The following is a 22,761-nucleotide window of genomic DNA, read 5'->3' as shown; positions in this document are numbered from 1 at the left end:
GTATTGCCATAAGCCCACAGGGGTTGAGGCCCCAGTGGAAGTTTGTTTTCCAGAGGCTATAGCTAGTCCTGGACCCATCCTGTAAGGTTTACTTAATTCAGGACAGATGATATTTCAGACATTGGGCACAGTAGGAGAGTCATACACCAGTCATCCAGCAATTTAAATTCATAAAAATCTGTTATGGTGGGCATAAGTTTTATGCAGCATGAACAGTGTTGCTGAACAAAGACCTTGGAGTGCAGGTTCATAGCTCCTTGAAAGTAGATAGGATAGTGAAGGCAGCATTTGGTATCCTATCCTTTAGCAGTAAGAGTATTGAGTACAGGAGTTGGGAGGTCATGTTGCAGCTGTACAGGACATTGGTTAGGCCACTATTGGAATATTGCGTGCAATTCTGGTCTCCTTCCTATTGGAAGGACGTTGTGAAACTTGACAGTGTTCAGAAAAGATTTAAGGAGGTTGCCAGGATTGGAGGATCTGAGCTACAGGGAGAGGCTGAACAGGCAGGGGCTGTTTTCCCTGGAGCAGAGGGGTGACCTTAGAGGTTTACAAAATTGGAGGGGCATGGATAGGATAAATAGACAGTCTTTTCCCTGGGGTTGGGGAGTCCAGAACTAGAGGGCATAGGTTTAGGGGGGAGGGCAAGATATATAAAAAAGGCAACTTTTTCATGCAGAGGGTGGTATATGTATGGAATGAGCTGCCAGAGGATGTGGTGGAGGCTGGTACAACTGCAACATTTAAGAGGCATTTGGATGAGTATATGAATAGGAAGGTAGAGGGATATGGGCCAGGTACTGGCAGGTGGGACTAGTCTGGGTTGGGATATCTGGTCAGGTTGGAGTGAAGGGTCTGTTTCCATGCTGTATATCTGACTAAGCCTTTGGGAAATGGAATTATGTAGATATGAAAAGCCTGTTCCTTATATTCTACTCAGGTGTTCCCTCCAACATCAAGTCCAGCTGTCAGCTAAGAAACAACCAATAGAACAGCAGCTGCTGTAAGTCAGGCAGCATTTGTGCTGAAAAGTTAGTGTGGTGACTCAATTGGGAAGGGTCACTGTCCTGGAAGGTTAACAGATTTCTCTACAGATGCTGCTGGACCTGAATTTTTACAGCAGTCTGTCATTGTTCCAGCTGACAGCCATCTATTCCTTCCCAGTGTTTTGTACCCCTCTGCTAGAGTAGAGGGAAACCAGAACTCCCTGATCTGGGAGGACTGCAAACATACGTACACTGTTTTAACTAAGACAGATTCCTTCTGAGTAGACAGTTTATATAGTTACCTGTATGGAAAGACACGATAGCCTTTGTGAGAAATGCCCATGGATTCAGTTATGTTTTCTGCCAGACTCCATGCATGCTTGGCAGCAGCAATGAAATCAGCTGATGTTTTCAGTACTGTGTGAAAGGTCATGAAATAAGTGGCTCCCACAGCAGTATTGTTTTCAAGCATGTTCACTGCAGAGCTGTATGCTGCATGGCCTCTGTACAGAATAGAAACACTTAACAGTTTATGACACCATCAAAATCTTCTGCAGCAGACTTAAGCATCAATTTCATGCCACAATCCACAATTGGCATCTTGTGGAAATTTGAAGAGGTAATCAGGAAGACTAAACGAGGTGGCTAAAAGATACTTAGTGTCCAGAAGTAGTAAAAACATTAAATATTTGACGGAGGGAGAAAGAGGTCACTAGTATTTTAAAACCAGGTGATATAAAAGTGTTATATATCAGTTTAAGATTGAACAGAACCAAGGTGATAGCTGGTGTTGCAAGTGAAACAAGTGAGCATATTCCATACAAGACAATCCCAGCTGCTGGCAACAGATTTGTTTTATGACCTCACATTAAGAGGCTGCTGTTACTGTATTTCCAACAAGTTTGGAGTTTGTTGGTGTAATTATACAGTAATGGTTTACAAGAGATTCATCCAAGCAATATTTGGACAAGTGAAAGGTCATCCTAACTTTAGTAAAAAAAACCAACTTAATTGGAAGTGTGGAACCTCATCAAGGAGTAGTTAAAAACACCCACTTGGTTCATTGATGTTCCACAGGGAAGGAACTCTTCCATCCTTACCCATCTGGTCTATGGGTGACTCTAGACCCACAGCAATGTAGTTAAATCCCCTTCACTGAATGGAGAGCAAGCCTCTATTCCAGTGTAATTAAATATGGCAATAGTAGCCCAGTGACATCCACATATTACAAAATAGACTGACATCTACCTGATGTGGTAACTTGCCCAGGTATGGTCTGTACAGAACAAGGACAAACTAATGCAGCCAATTACAACATTGTTAAAGCATCAGATGGAAGCTGAACAATGACAAAAGACTTCAATCTCGGCAAATAAGAGTGTGCAGTGAAGGGAAACTTCACTGGTCATACCTTAAAATTGTAGCTAGAGGTAAACCTCAGCCCAGGACACTGGTAAAATCAGGAGGCACTCAGCCTTTTGAGCTTACTCTGCCATTCAAGTATATTGATCTACCTCAGCATCCTGCATTCTCATCTGTCATTTGGATTTTAATGAAATCCAAGTCTTGAACATGTAGGGCAATGTTTAAATCTGCTACCCTTTAGCAGAAAAAAAAAAGAGTGGAGGAGTTACTTAGTGACAAGTCTAGAATGGATGACTCCAGAGTGCAACAGATTGGATAGAGTACATTTAGAGAGTTTGTAATGGTTGAAGGGTACACAAAAGTGGAGGCCAAGCTTAAATCAGCTGGTAATTACATTGAAGTGACAAGCTGGAGGAGCAAAATTGCCTGCTGAGTTCCTTGGTCAGGAGTCCAAAGCAGCATGCAATACTCCAGGAGTGATCTTACATGGAATTTGTAGTACCTCCAGTGAGATCTTTATTATATATAAAACTTTCCCAGTAAAGAGAAAGGTGGAGAAGTAGGTAAAAATTGGTTGGTGGGTAGGAGCTATAGTTCCTTAAAAGATTTAGCTTTATTTATAGGAATTCCACATGCAGTCAAGGTCATGGTAGACACTTTCTAGGAAGGAAAGAATTACTTGAAAGTGTAAAAGCCTGTGTATTTAAACTTTGTTACCATTCCTATAAAACCAACCCCATTTACAGACAGCCAAGTGAATGAAGCAGCCCTGAATTGGAAATTCAAGCAGTTAGCAGCTTAACAGACCAAAAGTAGTTGTGGCTTAGACAGTAGTAGTGATTGAGGAGTTCTCCCCTCAAAGTCAGATTATAACATGGAATATAGTTAATAGGATGACCCTTGCTCAGGTGATTAACATCTTCACTAGTGGAATGGAGATTTTAGTTTCTTACCCTTTGCCACATTTTGGACTTGGATTATCAGACAGAAACATGGGGAGAAAGTTCATGAAGTCTTCTCCATATGGTCTCTCTTTTCCCTCTCGGGAAAGTGGGCGGCAGCGAATGCACGAATCATCAACAACTAAAAAAAAACAGAACAAACAAGCTTGTTCCTTTCCAAAGTTTGGTGGAGTCCTTTTTCCCTTCCCACCCTCAGCTCAAGGACTAGGTAGCATATTATAAAACCAATACTGGGCCAGGGCTTAAGTTGATCCCAAAAGGGGATTGGAAAGTCTACCTAATGCCCTGAGGTACCTAGAAATCTGTTTATTACTCAAACTGTTTTGCAGAGTATTGGTGACTGAAAGTTCAGATAGTGAAGTCCTGTTTTATTCCATTTTGGAATAAAGAGGAAATGTGCTCAATCCAGTACCACCAGTTTGAGAATTGTTAAATATATTTCTGTATTAATGCAGGCCTCAAGTTGAAGTCATTGGAAGGGACACAATTGTGCATATTGTTCAAAGACAGGCCCAGCAGGGTCAATAGCAAGAGTTCATTTTTCATTCATTGAATGGAAATAGAACTGCATATTTTGCTTTAGACCCTATTGGGCCCATGACCAATGAAACTTTATGTTATTGGTTTTCTGAAAAACTGCCAAGAACCCCTGATCTCACTTTGAAAAAGTCTAATTCAGCATGTATTCTTTTCAGAAATAAAAAACCTTGGTTTGCTCAGGAAACTTTCTGCAAAGTGACTTGGCCATATGCCAGTACATTGTAAACTGTAGAACATCCTACATATCTTTCTGGCTTCAGGAAAGGCCCACTTACCTAGAAAGTCAGCCAACATGAAGTGTTTCTTTTATCCCTGTCCCCAAAGGTTTTGGAATAGAGAAATACTAAAGTATTTCAGAAAAAGTATTCTATAATTACTCAAGTTGTCTTGATAAGAATATTTAGAAGTGTAGTTATAAAAAACTTGAAACAAGTTTAGGTCATGTGACATCTAAAAGACAGTGGTCTAGACAACTATGCACTCCAACTCCACTGAGTATTGGAATAGAGATACTTTACAATCTACAAATTATTTTCAAATTTGATAGTCTCAATTTCCAGTTAAGGTGTTGCTTTAAAAACCCTGAATGGCCCTTACCCATACATCCCAGAGAAAAATAAATTTTATCTACTTAAAAAGTACACTAGTGTTCCATATGAAGGAGGAGCAAATATTAGTCAAAAGTGTAGTCACCTGAAGCATTGCAGAAGCTCTTTGTAGTATTGTAGACTCTGCAGCAGGAGGATTGTGGCTTCACCCAGTCAAAGTAATCATCAATCCACGATGATGGTGGAAAACCAATTCTTGTACTGAGGAAAATGGAACCAGTTTCAAGAATTATACACTGACTTGATGAGTAGCCTGCAAGTATTGTTGAGAAACCTTGTGATCCAGAATGGGTCTTTAAAAGTTGAGACAGTGCAACTGCAGAATCTTGGATTGGTCAGACCCAATTGGTCTAGTGTCCAGAATTGGACATAAAGTCCAAGGGCACAGAAAGAGAGATGTAGTGATTTCAAAGTTAAGGATCTGTGTGCTTAAATGATTATGGTCATAACATTTGATTTATTGTTGCAAATTCATTCCATATTCACTGGTCAAAATCAATCCAGAAAAGAAATTAAGCAGATTAGCTCAATCCAAGGGTTGAACATTTGATTGCCTTTAAAAATTAGATTTCAGCTCAGACCTTTGAATAATCTAGAGTAGCTCACTGTACATAGTTGGCAAAGTTAACCAGATGTAGCCCAAAGCTTCAGTCTGGTTAATTGCAGTTAAAACAGTTTGACAAAAGAAAAGCATTGCCTAAAATAGCCACCCTGGATGAAAGGTAAAAAAGTTTTGCTGATTAGAGATTGTATGGTTGACAAAGATGAAGGAAGGAAGCTAGCTATGTGACTAGCAGTGTGCAACAAGGTATTGCCATGCCCTTGATTAAAAATACTTACTAGTTGTCTAATAAAGCAGCATTATAAATTTGTTGGACGAGAGAGTCATTGTTACAACCAACACCACCGCACACAGTATTTTGTCCTTCTGGAGAAGTGTAATTATGTCCTTTTTCTATCACGAAGTAGACAGGAGGGCCTGCATGCAAGTACTCAGCCATTGATTCAAAATAGTGTAGAACATATGAATCCTGGAAGGAATAATCCTGTTAGTTCAGAAAATGCACTACCACAGCCATTAAAAATATGAATTCAAAGGATGTACTTACATCTGGCATTGAATAACTCTGATTCAGTCCAATCTCAACTTTATTTAATACTGCAATACTGAATGACAGTAGACCAACAAACATAGATATCTAAGGGCAAAAACAAAATTCAGTGCTGATGGTTTCAATAATTATGAAACAAGATTAGCCTTGGAAAGTGATTAGTCTGATAGTTAAGAGTTTTTACAGCCTTAGACAGGTTAAAAAAGTACCAATTGGGGTAGCCCAGAGGGCTTCCCAACTATTCTAGGACTCCATTCCCATTGGACATCTAACCAAAAGATTAAGACATGGCTGAACCTCATCTAGTTTGACATTTGAGTGCTCCCCAGGTTAACTCCACCCATATACTAAATATTGTCAAAAGGGAAGGGCAAGACTATTTTTCAATAAAGGTGGAGCTCAAACTCCACATCTAGTCTGAAAGAAGCTTATTCAAACAGCATTATCCTTTAGTGCCTTCGGGACTGCTAGATTTAGAAACCAAAAAATTCTAGCTTTAGTCCAGGCCAGCAACTATTCTGTAACTGCACAGCTAGTAAATTGTTTGACAAGTGTCCTGATCACATTCAGGAACTTACACCCATAAGTGCACAATTTGATTACTAAAATAGCCAGCTTTGCTTTTAGTACCAAACAACTTTCAGGAAGCTACATTTTCAAATGCAAGTTGATATTAACCGGTAACTTCAAAGTATATATTTCATAATTAAGGTGGTACTGAAGGCCAGTTATATTGTGACCACAGTCCAAAGTTACTCAAAAATATTGAGGTAACAACCATTAAGCTTCCAAACTTTAACCATGAAGTCATGCAGTCTGGCTGTTTCTGCTTGGCTTTCCCCTTGATTGCAAGAGTTTAAAATTTAAATAGTTAATAGTATGAGGCTCCTTGCAGAAGGCAAGCCTTTGTCACCCTTCAGAGTCCAGATTCCTCCCATATTTATGGACTACAAGTGTGCTACTTATTGCACAGTGAAAAAGCTGTAGAATGAAATTTTAAAAAAGGTAGAATTCTTAGAATTCTAGATTGAGTACTTACTACAACAGGCCGCATCCAGTTGGTTAATAGAAATGGTGCATATATATGTTTGAAGACTCTGAAAAGAAGTTCCTCTGAATGACCATCAACATTTTCTTGTTTTTTCACACAGCACACAATATCCATACGATTACTCTGTAAATAGTGACAGTGACCTTATTATCTGACAGAACACTGACATCTACATCACATGCAAAGAGGCAAGCTTAAAAAGTAGAGCGATGGTCAGAAAGTAAAGCTTACAAGTTTAGCATGGGATGGGGGTGGGGGGGGGGGGGGGGTGGGGGGTGGGAAGAAGGGGAAAGAAAGAGGGAGAGGGGAGAAGAGAGAAGACATTCAAAAAAAGTATGATATAGCAAGCTAGTGACCTTGTACAAAAAAAAAACTCAAGCACAGTAGATGTGTATGAACACCATAACCTGAAAAAACACTTTCCTAAAAATTACAGATTTGGAAATAAATCACTATTTGACTACTTGTAATGTTGAGGGGGCTTGGGGGTTCCCAGGATTTGCGATGAGGTCTAGTGGTTCATGATGCAGCTCACCAGCACCTCCAGGGAGAGAATTATGGATAGGTAATAGATATAAAGTTCCAGCTAGCAATACCAGCAGATTTGTTTAGTGTATATGGTCAGAATTAGATGTGAAGCCTGTTGCAGGGCTGGGGAGAGGGAAAAAAAAAAAAAAAGAGGATGGATTAAAGTACAGAAAAACAAGATGAAAAGTTGTCAGAATAGGAATTTCATCCAAATAAAGTCTGCCAGTGTTAAACAAAAGTAAAAGATGAAGCTCACCATGACTTAATCCAGTGTTCAGACAACTCACCTCTTGGCGCTGGACATCCAACCCAAAGAGACTTACAAAGCAGGTTATCTGCAGTATGAAATCTATAAATACAGCCATCCCTGCAAAGAGGGAGAAGGTGCGGACTGCTGGCATTGTTGATAAAGAACCTAAAAAAGTTTGAATACACATTAGTACGAATTCCAAAAAACTTCCTGCCCATAGATCCACTCTGGAAATATCCTCCCCTCTCTTCACCATTACACACCAACACTTCTACAGTAAGTGTGACTGGTTATATTAGGCACATTAATTTTATGAATTATTGATTTAAGTTACAGAAAACCTTATGTAGCATTTTCCCCTTTACCCAGTTACGGTTAAAAAATTTATAGAAGGGATATCAGTAAGTTACATACCCAGAAAGAAGGCCACTGTTTCAGAAAAGGCAGAGAGGAATATACTTGGTGCAACTTCTCCCAAAACTCTACCAATCTGTTGGTCAATGGACTCATTCTGTAAACGTGTGTCTCTCTGGATGAGGGGAAGGAAATGATACTTCATGCATACATGAAAGTGACTGCAGGTGAAGACACTAAGCACGAGAATAGAAACAGTACCCGAAATGTTTGAACGATGATAAAGATGTTGTCTACACCAACTGCCAACACCAAAAAGGGGATGACTTCAATCACAATCAGCGTGAGGGGAATGCCAGCATAACTGAAGATACCAAGAGAACAGGCCACAGAACTTAGGACAATCACAATACCAGCAATTCCCAGTGAAATCTTTGAGTCCACCTAAAGAGATTGAAAACAGCAAGTCATTTGTAACAAACATTTTGTTTCATATACCCACAGCATTGTAAATACCAATAAAACAGTACAAGTGACAGCATTTGTGGAAAGGAACAGTTATGCTGTCAGTCTATGCAGATTGGAAACCTTATTTTTGCCACAAGTGTTGCCATGCCTGGAGATCTAAAGATATTGGCTTTGTGCATACTATGTTACAGTGATTTTGCTTTTAATCAGTCTGGAGGCTACAACACTAAATTTTGAATACAGAAGCAAGCCTTTACCAGAAGTAAAGCATCCAAGCAAAGACACAGGTCAAACATTAAGCACTTAGCTAATCCTGGTCATTGAGGAGAATACAAGGGCTGGAGACTTTACTGCTAAAAAGCAATCAGCTGTACTGGCGCCTTGTATAAATTGGTGGATCCTCTAGTCACAGGAAGAGACGAGCTAATATTGTTCCTTTGCTCTTAAAGTAGAGATAATCCATGAAATCACAGGCTGGTGAGCCTTGGTGTTAATATTCAGTTTCCTTAGGGGTAGGAGTTACACATTTAGAAAAATGGGCTTAGCAAATAGGCAGCATGACTTTGTACTCCACTTGAGTTGAGGAAGTGACAAGGATGATTGAGGGAAGGCAGATATTGTCTACACAGACAGACACCAACAAAGGCTGTTGACAAGGTTCCTTACAGCAAGCTGATAAAAGTGTGAAATCAGATGGGATCTGTAGTGAACTTGTAAGATTGATACAGAACTAGCTTGGTCAAAGTGTTTTTCTGACAAGAGATCTGTGACCAGTGGCATTCTGTAGAAAAAAAAGTGCTGAGACTAAAATCTAGGTCGTCTGATTTGTACATTTCTGAATATGTTCAAGATTGGAGAGCTGTGGGATTGCCAGAGGCTAAATAAACTGGAGCAGAGAAGTGACCAATGGAATTTAATCTGGATAAAAAGATAAATATACAGTAAATAGCAGAATCTTTAACATACAGACTGAGTTCCTGAAAGTGACACAAGTTGATAAAAGGTAGTCAAGAAAGCATATGGCATGTTGGTGTATTATAAGTTGCAAGCTATTAGAATTAGAATTCCTACAGTGTAGGGAAAGGCCATTTGTCCCAACAAGTCCACATGGTCCCTCTTCAGAGGGACCAACCCAGACCCCTATTCTACATTTACCCCTGAATGCACCTAGCCTACACATCCCTGAACAATTCAGCTAACATGCTTAGGTCTTAAGGAAACCCAGGCAGACATTGGGAGAACATGTCAACTACAGAGACAATTGCCAGAGGCTAGAATTGGACTAGAGTCCCTGGTCCTGTGAGGCAGCAGTGCTAACCACTGAGCCACCGCATTTTATAGGTATATAGAATGTTAGGCTACATTTGGAGAGTGGTGTATGGTTCTGGTCCATGGTGGCTTTAGTGTATGGAAACTTGACCAAGATCTTGCCTGGATTGGATGGTATTAGCCATGACAGATTGGACAAACTTTCCCTTGTGTTGAGGGTGACCTGCTAAATATTTACAGAAGAGGCATGCATAAAGTGCATAGCTGGTGTTTTTTACCCTTGGGTAAAAAAAGTTTACTTTTAAACCTAGTAAAAAAAAAGGGACATTAAAGATAGATGAATGGCTGGTTTTATTTTAAAAGTGGCAACTGGCTGGAATGTGCTGCCAGGGGTGATAGCAGATACAACAGCTACCATAATTTATGAATGGGTAGAGAACAAAAGGGATTATGACTGGAGGCAGATATTTCCTTTAGAAAGGCACATCTGTTGGCAATCTTAGTGGGCTAAAGCATGTTCCCGTGATGTACTGTTCTTTATTCTACCATTTGAGACCTGTCTATACCCACCATGAAAGTCCAGCAGCTTCTGATGTGCCCCAGAGCGATGGAGATGTACAAGAACATGATTGCATAGCTAATGATAATGGTATTGATATCACTGTTACTCTCCCGATTAATCTCATCTTCAATGCTCCGTTCAGTTGAGAATGCAATTGTCAAGTTAGACTCATTGTAAGCTTTCAGAAAATCAATAAGTCTGGAAAAAAAAACCAAGATAGTCATTTGGGCAATCTGGTGCTTCACAGATGATTCCAAAAACAAAATCTTTAGTATTTACTTTAATGTATGGTCAATATATAGGTTTTTTTTCCAGTGCAGAGGGGTCTGTGTGTCAACTCTCCAAGTATCTCACCCAGTGCTATTCTCTGGCATTCTGCCTACAAGCTTGCCTGTTAGCAATTTTAAAACAAATCACCTTTGAGTGGCTTGATTGCACCTGCCTCCACCAGGAGGTGGATTCTAGATCCCAACTGCCCACTGAAGGCAGTTGATGTTGATTTTACTACTCAGGTAAAATCAGGAAACTTTTACTCAGATGAAACCCATGGATTTTGAATTCTTCCATGTGCTTCCCTTGCCAAGTTGGGGCCATCCCACTTTCTAATCTTTCATAATGAAAATGCCTCCCCTAATACTATAGTAAATCTTTCAACTGTTTCAAAGCTGTAAATCAGCATCTTTCCTAAAAGTAGTTTCCAGAAATATAATATTTTAAGCTGCTGACGCCAAACTAGTATCTTAGGATACTCACTTATTCTTGTACTCCAGGCCTGTTTACAAGCCTAGTATTGCATGTTTTACATGTTATTCAAAAATCAGTCTGTTTGTCTTTAAAATGATATGCATAAGATTAAAAGGTTACTTACGCTTTCTCCCAAGCCAGTGCTTTGTTCAGTTTCTCAGTGTCATTAAGATAATTATTTACAGGGAAAGTGATTACTAGTGCTGTGGCATTGTTATAATCATCACCTGTGAAGTCAAAAATATTATTTCAGTCTTTAGCCGAACTAAGCTGTATTCAGCTTAATGCTTCCAGCATTGTGGTTGTGGGAGTCAGAAATGAACAATTTGAAATACAACATCCAAGCTTTGTTTGAGAGAAGCCAAGTTAACAAACTTTCCTCCTACCCTTTAAATTCTGAATGCATTGGTAAATATAGAAGCATAGCTAGATCTAAACATCTATTTTCATAAGACTGGTATCTTGGCTCAATTTAGTGGGCAAGTAGTGAGCTCATAGGCAAGAATACAAACTACAAGCTAACTCACTCAATCTGCATGGCACCACACAGTCTCAAACTAACAATGATAGTGAGTGATTAAGTGATCCCTTTGGGGTGCTGGGGAGAGGGGTGTCCATTCTTTGTAGAAAAAAGGAAATTCCCAAACTGTAGCGGGGATCCCTGGCAAATATAGATAGTTTCCCCAAGTCACAGTTCACTGAAGGTCAGGCATTTTGTTCCATTTGCTATGGAAATTAAGGTTTAAATCAGGCTACAAGTGCTGCATTGAGTTCTGTGTGGTCAGGTGACAGGACCAGAAGCCCAACATTGGCAACAATCCACTAAGGAAATTTTACTGCTCAAATCATAGTACATTAGAGTTAATCATGGTTGCTGATTAAACTCCAAACTAAGTGTTGTTTCACTACTGAAATACAAACTGCCTACTTTTAAAGAGCCTGACCTGAAAACATAAGCAAAACAATTGAAGGATCAGAAACTTTCTCCACCTAATGACTAGCTTACCATTATATCCACCTAGAACCAGCCATGGAAATACTGGTCCACCAAATGTGCCCAAACAAGGATCATGAAGCATAGTTGTATCATTCAGTGAAGCTGGTGCCCTGTTAAACAAAATTTAAAATTAGATTTTATTTCAATAGACCTCTTCCATAAAAGAAGGTTTGTAGCAACAGCAAACAAAATTGTCAGCTGTTTAAGCCAATGCCAGCATTAACTTTACCCATCCCCACATCCTGCTGGGACAAAAATCACAGGAAATCCATTTGTGTATGGCAGGTTTCATGCTCCTGCACCCTCTATTCAATTAGTTTGATTTGATTTACTTGGGACTTGGTTAACATTTTGCCCATCCCCAGAAAAGGTGGTATATCCACCTGTGTACATTAGAAATATTTTGAGAATTAGTTACAAGACATGGTCAGAAGTTTTGCAAGTGACAAAAGGTCATCTAGTGGAAAGAAGTTATTTCAGAGTAGCAAAGGGATCTTGATCATCTGGGTCAGTGAGCTGAGTGCAGACTGAGTTTAATTGGGATAAGTGAGGTCTTCATCTTGAAGAAACAAAGGCAGGATGGCACAGGGACCCAGGTGACTGGAGTTTGCAGGAGTTTCCTCTGGGGAGACCAAAGCACCCAGAGGAAAGATGTGCAGGTTAGGAGAGGTGAAAGAATGTGCAGGTCTTTTCCCTAGGGTAGGAGAAATTTTTTTAATAAAAGGGACAATTTCTTCTAGTGGTTGTTTCAATGTGGAATGAATGGCCAGAGACATTGGCAGATGTTTTAAGTGTCGCTATAATGTTACAACATTTGGATAGGTACATTAATAGGAAAGGTAAGGGATATGGCTCAAAGTGTAGGTGTGGGACAGGTTTAGTTTGGAAACTTGGTTGGCATGGGTGAGTTGGATTAAAGGGGTCTGCTTCTGTACAGTAGCATGACAAATGTTGGATAACCAAAGGAATAATGCCACATTTCTAAACTAGGTTATTGTGGAAAAACAAGTATAAAATTGTTTTAGTGTTAACTGACTGTTTAGAGTTCACAAAAGACCCTGGTCATCAGGGATTACACTAGCAAGGTTTGTTTAAACAGTAGCAGTTTGAATGTTTACTCCATTCTTGCAGTAGAGTCTGGTAGTTTAGATAATTGGCAGTTCAAAAAAACCGAAGCATTGCAAAAGGAAAAGTTGGCACAGCAAGATGGACAATTTTGATGCATTTCCAATTGCAAATCTGCCACAAGTGGAAGCAACCCCATTGGTTTTTGGGTTACACCTAGGCCAGCACACTAGTCTAGGAGAGGACTGCTTTTGAAAGGTGTTCAAATTTCAGTTACTGGGCAGTAGGTTCTGCTGCAAACAGCTGGGAAACAGGTTGGACAGTAGAGTTAAATTTTTGGGGTCCAGTTAAACTAGTGCCTTTGTTTTTAGTTTAATGTATTGCAATCAATTCAGTTTTAATATCTATTGGAATCTAAATTAACTGAAGGGTCACCAGATCCAACATTAACTCCTTCTCTACAGATTTTGCTCAACTTTATTACTAGCATCTGCATTTTGTTTTACAACAGCTGGGTGATTGACAGATTTAGTACAAGGATATTCAGGCATCACACTGGTCCTTGAGAATTTTTAATATTCTTGTTTTCCTGTTACCAAGTTAAGGTTATTGGACCTAGTTCTGTTTTAGGGATACACATCCTAAATGGATAGGACAACCAACATCTTTAGCAATTCCCAAATTCGTGTTGTCAACTGTGAAGTTATGACTTGTAAAATTTTGCTCATCTCTCCATCATGAAGTACAGAATCCTTGTTACAAGATTGAAGGGTAGCTCCAAGTCATGGAAGGAGATTTTGGGGGTGGTGGTGGGAAGTGTGTAAAGAGATTCTAGCCAGTTAGTAGTCACATACCTAGTGCAATACAGAAAGTGGCTATGGTAGTCAGCATATGTATAAAAGTCATCACCAACAGAATGATCAAGGACAGCATGACTGTTTTGGTAATAGTTCAGGACACTCAAGATGGTACAGTTATTATTATATGGAGCCAAAGGTGACAAGCAGATGTCCTTCAGCTTCACAGTTTCATTCTTGTAAGAAGCTTCCAAGTCTTGAATAGCATCCTGTAAATAAAGTACCTAAAAAAGACAGACATTGGTCTTAATTAGAAAGAAGGCTTAAGTTAGAAATTTTCCATTTGCCATTGTGCAAACAAACATTATAGCAAGGCAAGCTTCCAGGCACAGAACATTGCTGAATTTGTAAAGCACAGACCAGATGGTCTTGAATGTTTCTACATTTTGAATACTAACAAGTGCATGTGGGGACAGGGTATGAGGAGAGGTTGGAAGAACAGTATTGAACAATCCTAGAACCAGCATGGATACAACAGATAGTCCTTCTGTGCTGTGTCAGAATCATTTCAGCATGGCTAGATTTTAAAAAGGTTTAACAAACTTGTGGTTCTCAAACACTCCCAAGATAGGTTCAACATGTACAGTAATGGGGTAGCATCCCTCTATTCACCACCTGCAAATATTGCAACACTAGTCTTGGAAAGTTTAGAAATACAAACAAAACCACAAGCCATTTTAGGACAGAAATAGGGACTCAGTGTGAATACCTAGCCTAGACAGTTGTCCAAGTTCAGTTATTCAACCTGTTCAGTGTATTTTAGATTTCTTTACACAAATCTGTTTAGGGAATTCTGGAAAAATATAGTTGGAGATAAATGGCAGATCAGCAACATTTGAAATAAACAGGTTCATGGAGCTCAGTTTACTTATATTTATGTTTCTAGAGGAAAAATGTCAATTGTATTCTCTCTACATAGAGAATGCCATCCCTTTCCAAACAGGAAATTCCTTAGATACTTCCAGATAAGTAGTCTCAGTGATAAACTTGCATCCATCCTGGTCATCAACCCTTCATGGAGTAGTGGGATAAAAGCTATATCAAATAGAAGCTTCTCACTATCAAATTGCAGTTTCTTAACTTGTGCACTAGGAAACAGCTGATTCTGAAGAACAAACCTGATGCAGGATGTCTTTGTCCAGTGGAGGGCCAAATGGTACATCTGCCCCAGATGGATAAGGAGAATAAATGGTCCAGGAACTATTTGGAGCTGTAATAATTAGCTGCTCTGTCCGGAAAAAGGGTCCAAAGTGGGTATCAAAGTAATACTTTTCCTTGCGAGCTTGGCTGGATGGGGCAGACCAGATTTCAACTGGATCAGTAGTTATTTTCATGTATACCAAACCAGAGCTGCAGACTCCCACAGCAAAAATGGTCACCACAACAACTAGGAAAGGTTTTCTCACACATAAGGACCCCCACTTTGTGAATAGATCACGCAGGAGAACTTCAGATTTTGCACCAAGCTGTTCACAGCAAGAAATATCTGATGAGAGAACAGAATAGGTGGTGAGTCTAAGTACACCTGGACGCCCCTTTATTTGGGCAATGTTCAATTGAAGATCCATAGAAGCAAGCTACTTAATCCATATGGTGTCTAAAAATAGTTTAGAGCTAGAATAAATTGGTCAACTTCAATGTCTTCTAGCTTATAATTGAAAATAGGTTGCAATCTGTGAGTAACCTACCTAAATGATGCACGTTAACCAAGTGATTTGCACTAGGATCACTGATTGGTGTATATTCTGTCACCATGTGACTTTTCCTGTAGGCATATTAATTGCAAGGTATTAGACAGTTAAAAACTTCCAAACTTGAAATTACAGCAAGTTTATTGAAAAATTATTACCTGCAATAAGACATGCCAATAACAGCTCCCCCAAAGATAGACAGGAAGATCAGATAAGAGATCCACATCATAACAGCCATAGCATCTAAACCAAAAATGGTCCATGGGATAGGTAATGGTGGGGGAGCTGGTTTTGGGCCACAAACCAGTGAACAGTCTTGGCAACTGCATGCTGGAGAACCATCATCCAACGTCTCATTGCAGCCTTTGGTTTCGTTATTCATGGGGATCATTCTTCCAATTGGATTATCTACCAAGGAGAAAAGTGATGTTTTCAGTACTACAATTATATCTGTCTATTGTAATAATGGACATCACTGTTTACAAAGCCAAAGTGAGTCTTGATAGTACTATTAATGAGCAACTAGATTTGGACAGTTGCAAAGCTCTCTACAATAAAAGGGGGATTGCTCTAGAATTATAGTGACTCATCCATTCTGCCACAGGCAAATCATGATAACTTGCATCCATCCATTCTAGTTGATGGTAAAGGTTCATCTTGGAGTGCAGTTACTAGCGGTGTTCTGCAAGGATCTGTTTTGGGACCATTGCTGTTTGTCATTTTTATAGATGACCTGGAGAAGGGGCTAGAAGGTTGGGTGAGCAAGTTTGCGGATGATACGAAAGTCGGTGGAGTTGTTAACAGTTAGGAAGGATGTCAGGTTACAGCGGGATATAGATAAGTTACAGAGCTGGGCAGAAAGGTGGCAAATGGAGTTCAATGTAGCTAAGTGTGAGGTGACTCACTTTGGTAAGAGTAACAAAAAGACAGGGTACTGGGCTAATGGTCAGATACTTGGTAGTGTGGATAAGCAGAGGGATCTTGGTGTCCATGTACGCAGATCTTTGAAAGTTGCCACCCAGATAAATAGTGTGGTGAAGGCGGCATATGGCGTACTGGCTTTTATTGGTAGAGGAATGGAGTTCCAGAGCCCTGAGGTCATGTTGCAGTTGTATAAGACTCTGGCGCAGCTGCATCTGGAGTATTGTGTGCAGTTTTGGTCACCATACTATAGGAAGGATGTGGAGGCACTGGAATAGATGCAGAGGAGGTTTACCAGGATGTTGCCTGGTATGGTAGGAAGATCGTATGAGGAAAGGCTGAGGCACTTGGGGCTGTTTTCATTGGAGAAAAGAAGGTTTAGGGGTGACTTGATAGAGGTGTACAAGATGATTAGGGGTTTAGATAGGGTTGACCATGAGAACCTTTTTCCACGTATGGAGTCAGCTATTACGAGGGGGCATAGCTTTAAATTAAGGGGGGGGTGGGTAGGTATAGGACAGATGTTAGGGGTAGATTCTTTACTCAGCGAGTAGTGAGTTCATGGAATGCCCTGGCAGTAGCAGTGGTGGACTCTCCCTCTTTATGGGCATTTAAATGGGCATTGGATAGGCATATGGAGGATAGTGGACTAGTGTAGGTTAGCTGGGCTTGGATCGGCGCAACATCGAGGGCCAAAGGGCCTGTACTGTGCTGTATTTTTCTATGTTCTATAAGCAGGTGAACTTGTGTAAAGTTCAATTAGAACACAGATGGCTTTAATACCCTGTGAACCAAACCATTCCTATGCTAGTCTGAACAAGTGTAATGTTAAACATTTGTTAGAATACAAGTGCTTTTAACTATTAGGTTATGCATCATATCTTCATGAAGCCTGGGAACTTCAACTGCACAGAAAACTTGACAATTAGCCATTATATCCTGGAAGACTATGATAAATGATTTACTTAATGTAAATGCTAAAGACTTACCACTGAAAATGGGAATAATGTTGAAGGGAGTCTGTGCATTACTTGTGCTACACATATATTGAATCCAGTTGGTCGCATTGCACTCTTCTACATCTTTTCCACAAAAAAGTCCCAGAGCTTTGTCATTACTGGATGGGGACTGAACATCCTTGCATGCATTATACATAGCTTTTAAAAAAAAAAGAAGAGCTAATTCAGAAGCAGTAGTCAGATGTAGTTAAAGTGCAACATGAATGTTTGCAACTCAGTAATCAATCCTGTTTGATGGGCATGTCCAGTGGGTTAAACAGGCCATTGCTAGTGAACAAAAAGTCCTGCAGTGACTGACAGTCTAGTATTTTTATCATGTAAGAAAGTTTAACACATTGATTTGAATGAAACACTACACTTCTAGAAGTTGTTCATGGTGGAATTTTGATTATTTCAATTTGAAAAAAAGGTGCACCACAAAGTGATTCTCTCAATGCAGAGAAGTAACATTTTCCTGAGTTGGTTTGAGGTTACAAGTTAAAGAACTTGTAACCTCAAAGTCAAGTCAGACTGGCATTTGAGTAGAGTTACTGTTTTGATCACTTGCAGTCTTGCACGCTGCCTAAGGCAAGAAGTTCAATCTGATTGGTTCTGTGTTTTAGTGGTCTAAGCTTAGTTGGTGGAAGATATCCAACCAAGGAGGGAAAAAAGTTACTCTGGCAAACAGGTCAGTTTGAAGGAGTAATTTCACAACTGTAATCTTGAATCAAGGATTTCACTACTAGTATGAAGCTAAAGGGACAAAAATTTGTTAGTCCTAATCAATGGTTTAGGAGTATTGATGATTAGGCTAACAATCAGAACAGGAATAGATGACAGTCTCATTGAGGCAGTGTGATCCACCTTATCACATTTATGTACTTCACTATGTTTCACCCCCTGCCCAAGGATTAAAAAAAAAAAGTGTCTGGCTTAGAAATGCTTAAAGCCTGCTTCTACTGCAGGAGGTTTCCAAAGAATCACAATCCTCAATCTGTTACATTAAGTAATCATGGCATGTATTAGAATGGTCTTCACCCTCCCAAAAAGAGGAAGCTTGTTACATGAAAGCTTGTTTCTCACCATTTGCAAAGTGTGATCCAATGTAATATTCCACTTCTGTAATGCTGATTTTGTCCTGAACATATTTTTCAAATTTGGTGGCATTCAGAAACAGGGTCTGAGTGGGACTGCAGGTCAGTTCACAATAAAAGGTCATAAAATTGTGAAAACAGGATGGACATCTGCAAGTCAACAGGTTTTAGGCAGTCATGAGATTTAAAGAAGATTTTGTTAAAAAAAAACAGTTCCACAATATTTATTCATCTCATTAAACTGGTCTATAAATTGCTTAGCCTTCATTCCCAAAGACCAAGCTGTTCAGCTTGGAGCCTGTTACAAGTTGGTCATATTCTAATTTAATGCGTTTCATTTAATGTTTTGACTTCACATCCTGAAGATTTAACCTAACAGACCCTATATAGTTTTACTAGTACAGGTGACCTCAAGCTGCCACAAAATCTGTCAGAATTCCAAAATTTCTTGTACCCGTGGTATGAGATGCTTCTTAGCATCACTCCTGCCTGGTTTTAAAGGTTATCACCCTCATTCTGGTTCTCTCCAGACCATAGTGTCTTAAAATTTACCTTAAGCTTTAAAAAAAGCAGTGTAAAGACAATACAATTCTGTTGGTTATTAGTGGTAAGTCAACTTGTAATCTATAACCCCAGGCTTTGGGGACATGGATTTGAATCCCATCATGGGATAGGAAATTTCACTCAATGAAAATCTGGAATTAAAAGTAATGACAGCTACTTAGATAATCCAAATGTTGACCTTCTGAAAGGAATCAGTAAAAAAAACTGCAATTGTTACTCAGTTAGGCCTACATTACTCAGATCCATAGTAATGTAGTTAACTTAGCTGGTCAAAAATAGTCATTGCATCTCTAGTGACTGAATTTAACATTTGTAATAGTAACATTTAGACATGTGAACTGACATGTCTAATAGTGGGATAGTGGGTGTATGCCATATAGTAGGCAGTTTGAGATGGCTCATCTTCCTGAGTCATGGAGATGAGTGTGGATTTCTATTAGTGGTGTCTACAAAGTGGCATGTATCCCAAGTGAGCTTCAAATTACTGAAGTGGAGCATATACAGATTCTGGGTCAAGATTAGAGTGGTGCTGGGCAATCACAGGTCAGGCAGCATCCATGGAGCAGGAAAAACCTGACATTTCAGCAAAAGCCATCAGAATGCCTGATTTTCCTGCTCCTCGCATGCTGCCTGACCTGCTGTGCTTTTCCAGCACCACTAATCACCAGCATCTGGAGTCCTCACTTTTGCCATATACAGATTCTGGTTCAGTCAAGGTATATGCCATTTGTAGCAATCAGAGCAGGGGGCTGCTGGGAAGGCACATTTCCCTCTTAAAGACTACCTCATGAATAGATGGAGTGAAGGCTCGACAGGAGTGGATGCAGACATTGATTGCTGGGCATGTGAATATTCAGCTGTGACTAAACCCAAGACACTACATGTGTAGAGGATAGAGGCTAGAGCAGTTGCATGCTCTTGTAAGATGTAGGATAGAAGGGTCACTAGTGGTGACCCTGCTGACTTCACCTGCCCAAAGTGCAGGAACTGACTTCTCAAACCATTTTATGGAATGGAGATGGATAAACTGATTCATTCAGGAGATTGAGTGATAAAGTTATAGGGAGGTAGTCACACCTCAGTTACAGGTGAAACAAAAAAAAAAAAATAGTAGCTGAGTAACTGTCAGAGGGAAAGGGAATAGACAGATAGAGGGTCCTGCACTATGACTGTTCCTTCAAGTATATGGTTTTAGATACTGAGCAGGAAGGGACAGATAACCTCCCAGGGAGAGCTAGTAGCCAGGTTTCAGTTACTGAGCATGGACTGTGGCTCAGAAGGGAAGAATAAGAGGTGAAAATGACAGGAGATTCAATGGTTGCAAGAGAGACTCCCAGATGGAGTGTTACCTTCTGGGTGCCAGGGATGTCTCAAATTGAGTCTACTGGATTCTTAAGGGGGAGGAGAGCAACCAGAAGTTGTCATTGGTACTGATGTGTACCACAGCTATGAAAAAGGGACAGGACCTGAAGAGAAATCCAGAGTTAGGTTGGAAGCTATAAAGCAGGATGAGCAGAGTAATGTCAGGATTGCTGCCAGTGCCACAGGCTAGGAACAGAGTGAGTGTAGCCAAATACATGGCTGCAGAGCTAGTGTAGTGTAGAGGGAGGGCTTCAGATATGTGGATCATTGAGATACCTTCTGGGGAAGGTAAGCCCTGTGCAAGGATGGTTTTACTGGAACCAGAGGGGCACCAATATCCTGGGCAGAAGGTTTGCTGGAGCTCTTGGGTTTAAGTTAGATTGGCAGGGGGTGGGAATATGAGCTATGGATCAGATGATCAAGTAGGTAGTAAATGGCCAGATGTGTGCAGAGTGGGAGGAGAAAGACTTGATAAGGGATGTTGCAGTCAGTGTGATGGGTTGAAGTGTGTTTATTTTAAACAATTTGTGTCAGGAAAGAATTTAGTTAATCACCTTTTCAAAGTACAATTCATGCTTTGAGATGTTGTGGTGATAAGACTTAGATATCACAGGGGCAGGAATGGTTGTATGTTCCAGGGTTTAGATGTCTCAAAGGATTGGGAGTGGAATTGCTAATCAGGGATAGTATCACAACTGCAGAGGGTTTATCTACAGAAAAAGTATGATCAAAGTCAAACAGGAAAGAAGCGGTCATTTAGTTTTCTAAAGACCCCAAAAGCAACAGGGACATGGAGCAGATGGGAGGCAGATTTTAGACAGGTGCCAAAGGGTTATCATGGATGAACTTCCTGAATATGAAGTGATTGGAACCTCAGTTCAAATAGGTTGGATGCAGTTTGTCAGATGTGTCCAGGAAGGGTTCCTGATTCAATGTAGGCAGGCTGACAAAGGGCAGGCCATATTGGGTTTAGTGCTTGACAACAAGCCAGGCCAGGTACCTGATCTCAGTGGGAAAGCATTTCAGTGACAGTGATCAGAACTCAATGACCTTTACCATATGCTGGACAGGGATAGCAGATGGTATGGAAAAGTTTAATTGGGGAGCAGGAATTACATGCTATTAGACAGCAACAGGGGTGCCTAAATTGGAAACTGATTTTCAGGAAAATGCACAAAAGAAAGATTGAGGGTATTTAGGGAGCACTTGCTGATAGTGGGACAAACTTGTCCAAAGGCTGGAAGGGATGGCAAATTGAAAGAATTGTGACAAGGAATGTGGAACACCTAGAGGTGTCTGGCCCATAGACAGAGGTTGATGGTAGATGGAAAGTATTCAGCCAGGAGCTTGGTGACCAGTGGTGTTCTGCAGGGATCTGTTCTGGGACCGGTCATTTAAAAAAGGGGAAGGGTGAATTAAGTTTGCTGACAACATGAAGGTTGGTAGAGTTGTGGATAGTGGGGAGGGCTGTTGTTGATTGCAGTGGAACATTGACAGAATGCAGAACTGAGCTGATAAGTGGCAGATGGAGTTCAAGCTGGAAAAGTGTGAAGTTGTTCATTTGGGAAGGTCAAATTTGTGTAGAATACAGGATTAAGGCAAGATTCTTGGCAGTGTGGAGGAACAGAGGGATCTTGGTCTACATCCATAGATCCCTCAAATGTTACCACTCAAGTGTTGTTAAGGCATAGGGTGTTGACTTTCATTAGCAGGGGGATTGAGATCAAGAGCTACAGTTTAGGCTGCAACTCAAAAGCCCTGGTTAGACCACACTTTGAATATGGTGTCCAGTTCTGGTCATCTCATTATAGGAAGATGTGGAAACTTGAGGGTGCAGAGGAGACTTACCAGGATGACTCAAGGTTGAGGGAACTAGGGCTTCATTGGAGAAGAGAAGGGGTGATTTGGTAGAGGTGCACAAGATGAGGCATAGATAGTGTGGATATCTAGAGACTTTCCCAGGGTGGAAATAGTTATGAGGGATCATAGTTTTAAATGTAATGGAGGAAGGTTTAGGGGAGATGTCAGAGGTAGGTTCTTTACAGTGGTGGGTGTGTGGAAGGAATGCACTGCCAGCAGTGGTAGAGTCAGATACATTAGGGACATTTAAAGGGACTTAAATAGCGAAAAAGTCTCATGTCCCAAGGATGCTTCAGAAAAGGGAGCAACAGCATCTATGGTCCTTTAAAGCAGCTAATTCTAGGATTGCACTTTAACACCCAAGGATTTCAATATTTTTATGGCAGCACTCAAGGTTCAACTTTGAAAAGCCACAAAACCATATCAAGTAGTTTAAATTGTCATAGCTAAGTGTGCATCAAGAGGGCAGTAGCTCCAGTAATCCAGGAGCCTGGACTATGTCAGAAAATTCAATCCCCCTATTGATAATAAATTCAGAATCACTAGTCTCATT

The 22,761-nt window shown here is 40.2% G+C and overlaps 1 protein-coding gene across 4 annotated transcripts in view; it reads right to left on the bottom strand.

Annotated features, from left to right (window-relative positions):
- The window catches only part of npc1 (Niemann-Pick disease, type C1), a 37,716-nt gene that overhangs the window by 5,197 nt on the left and 9,758 nt on the right, over window positions 1-22,761 (bottom strand). For 2 of the 4 annotated variants that reach the window (XM_087986755.1, XM_043687589.2), the window contains exons 4-21: window positions 18,412-18,572; window positions 17,320-17,487; window positions 15,568-15,817; window positions 15,407-15,483; window positions 14,837-15,204; window positions 13,716-13,942; window positions 11,806-11,906; window positions 10,924-11,026; window positions 10,064-10,253; window positions 8,018-8,200; window positions 7,817-7,931; window positions 7,440-7,567; window positions 6,613-6,747; window positions 5,571-5,660; window positions 5,302-5,492; window positions 4,547-4,662; window positions 3,305-3,434; window positions 1,289-1,489 (exon numbers count right to left, since the gene is read on the bottom strand). In XM_087986755.1, coding sequence (XP_087842881.1) covers window positions 1,289-1,489; window positions 3,305-3,434; window positions 4,547-4,662; window positions 5,302-5,492; window positions 5,571-5,660; window positions 6,613-6,747; window positions 7,440-7,567; window positions 7,817-7,931; window positions 8,018-8,200; window positions 10,064-10,253; window positions 10,924-11,026; window positions 11,806-11,906; window positions 13,716-13,942; window positions 14,837-15,204; window positions 15,407-15,483; window positions 15,568-15,817; window positions 17,320-17,487; window positions 18,412-18,572 — 2,934 coding nt within the window. The remainder of the gene's footprint in view (window positions 1-1,288; window positions 1,490-3,304; window positions 3,435-4,546; window positions 4,663-5,301; window positions 5,493-5,570; window positions 5,661-6,612; window positions 6,748-7,439; window positions 7,568-7,816; window positions 7,932-8,017; window positions 8,201-10,063; window positions 10,254-10,923; window positions 11,027-11,805; window positions 11,907-13,715; window positions 13,943-14,836; window positions 15,205-15,406; window positions 15,484-15,567; window positions 15,818-17,319; window positions 17,488-18,411; window positions 18,573-22,761) is intronic. The other 2 variants (XM_087986756.1, XM_087986757.1) reach the window with 2 other exon arrangements.

This window comes from Chiloscyllium plagiosum, unplaced genomic scaffold, assembly GCF_037043375.1.
Source record: "Chiloscyllium plagiosum isolate Xiang-an unplaced genomic scaffold, Cpla_swu_hap1 HiC_scaffold_4, whole genome shotgun sequence".
Taxonomy (NCBI): domain Eukaryota; kingdom Metazoa; phylum Chordata; class Chondrichthyes; order Orectolobiformes; family Hemiscylliidae; genus Chiloscyllium; species Chiloscyllium plagiosum.
This window is presented reverse-complemented; position numbering and strand designations above follow the sequence as displayed.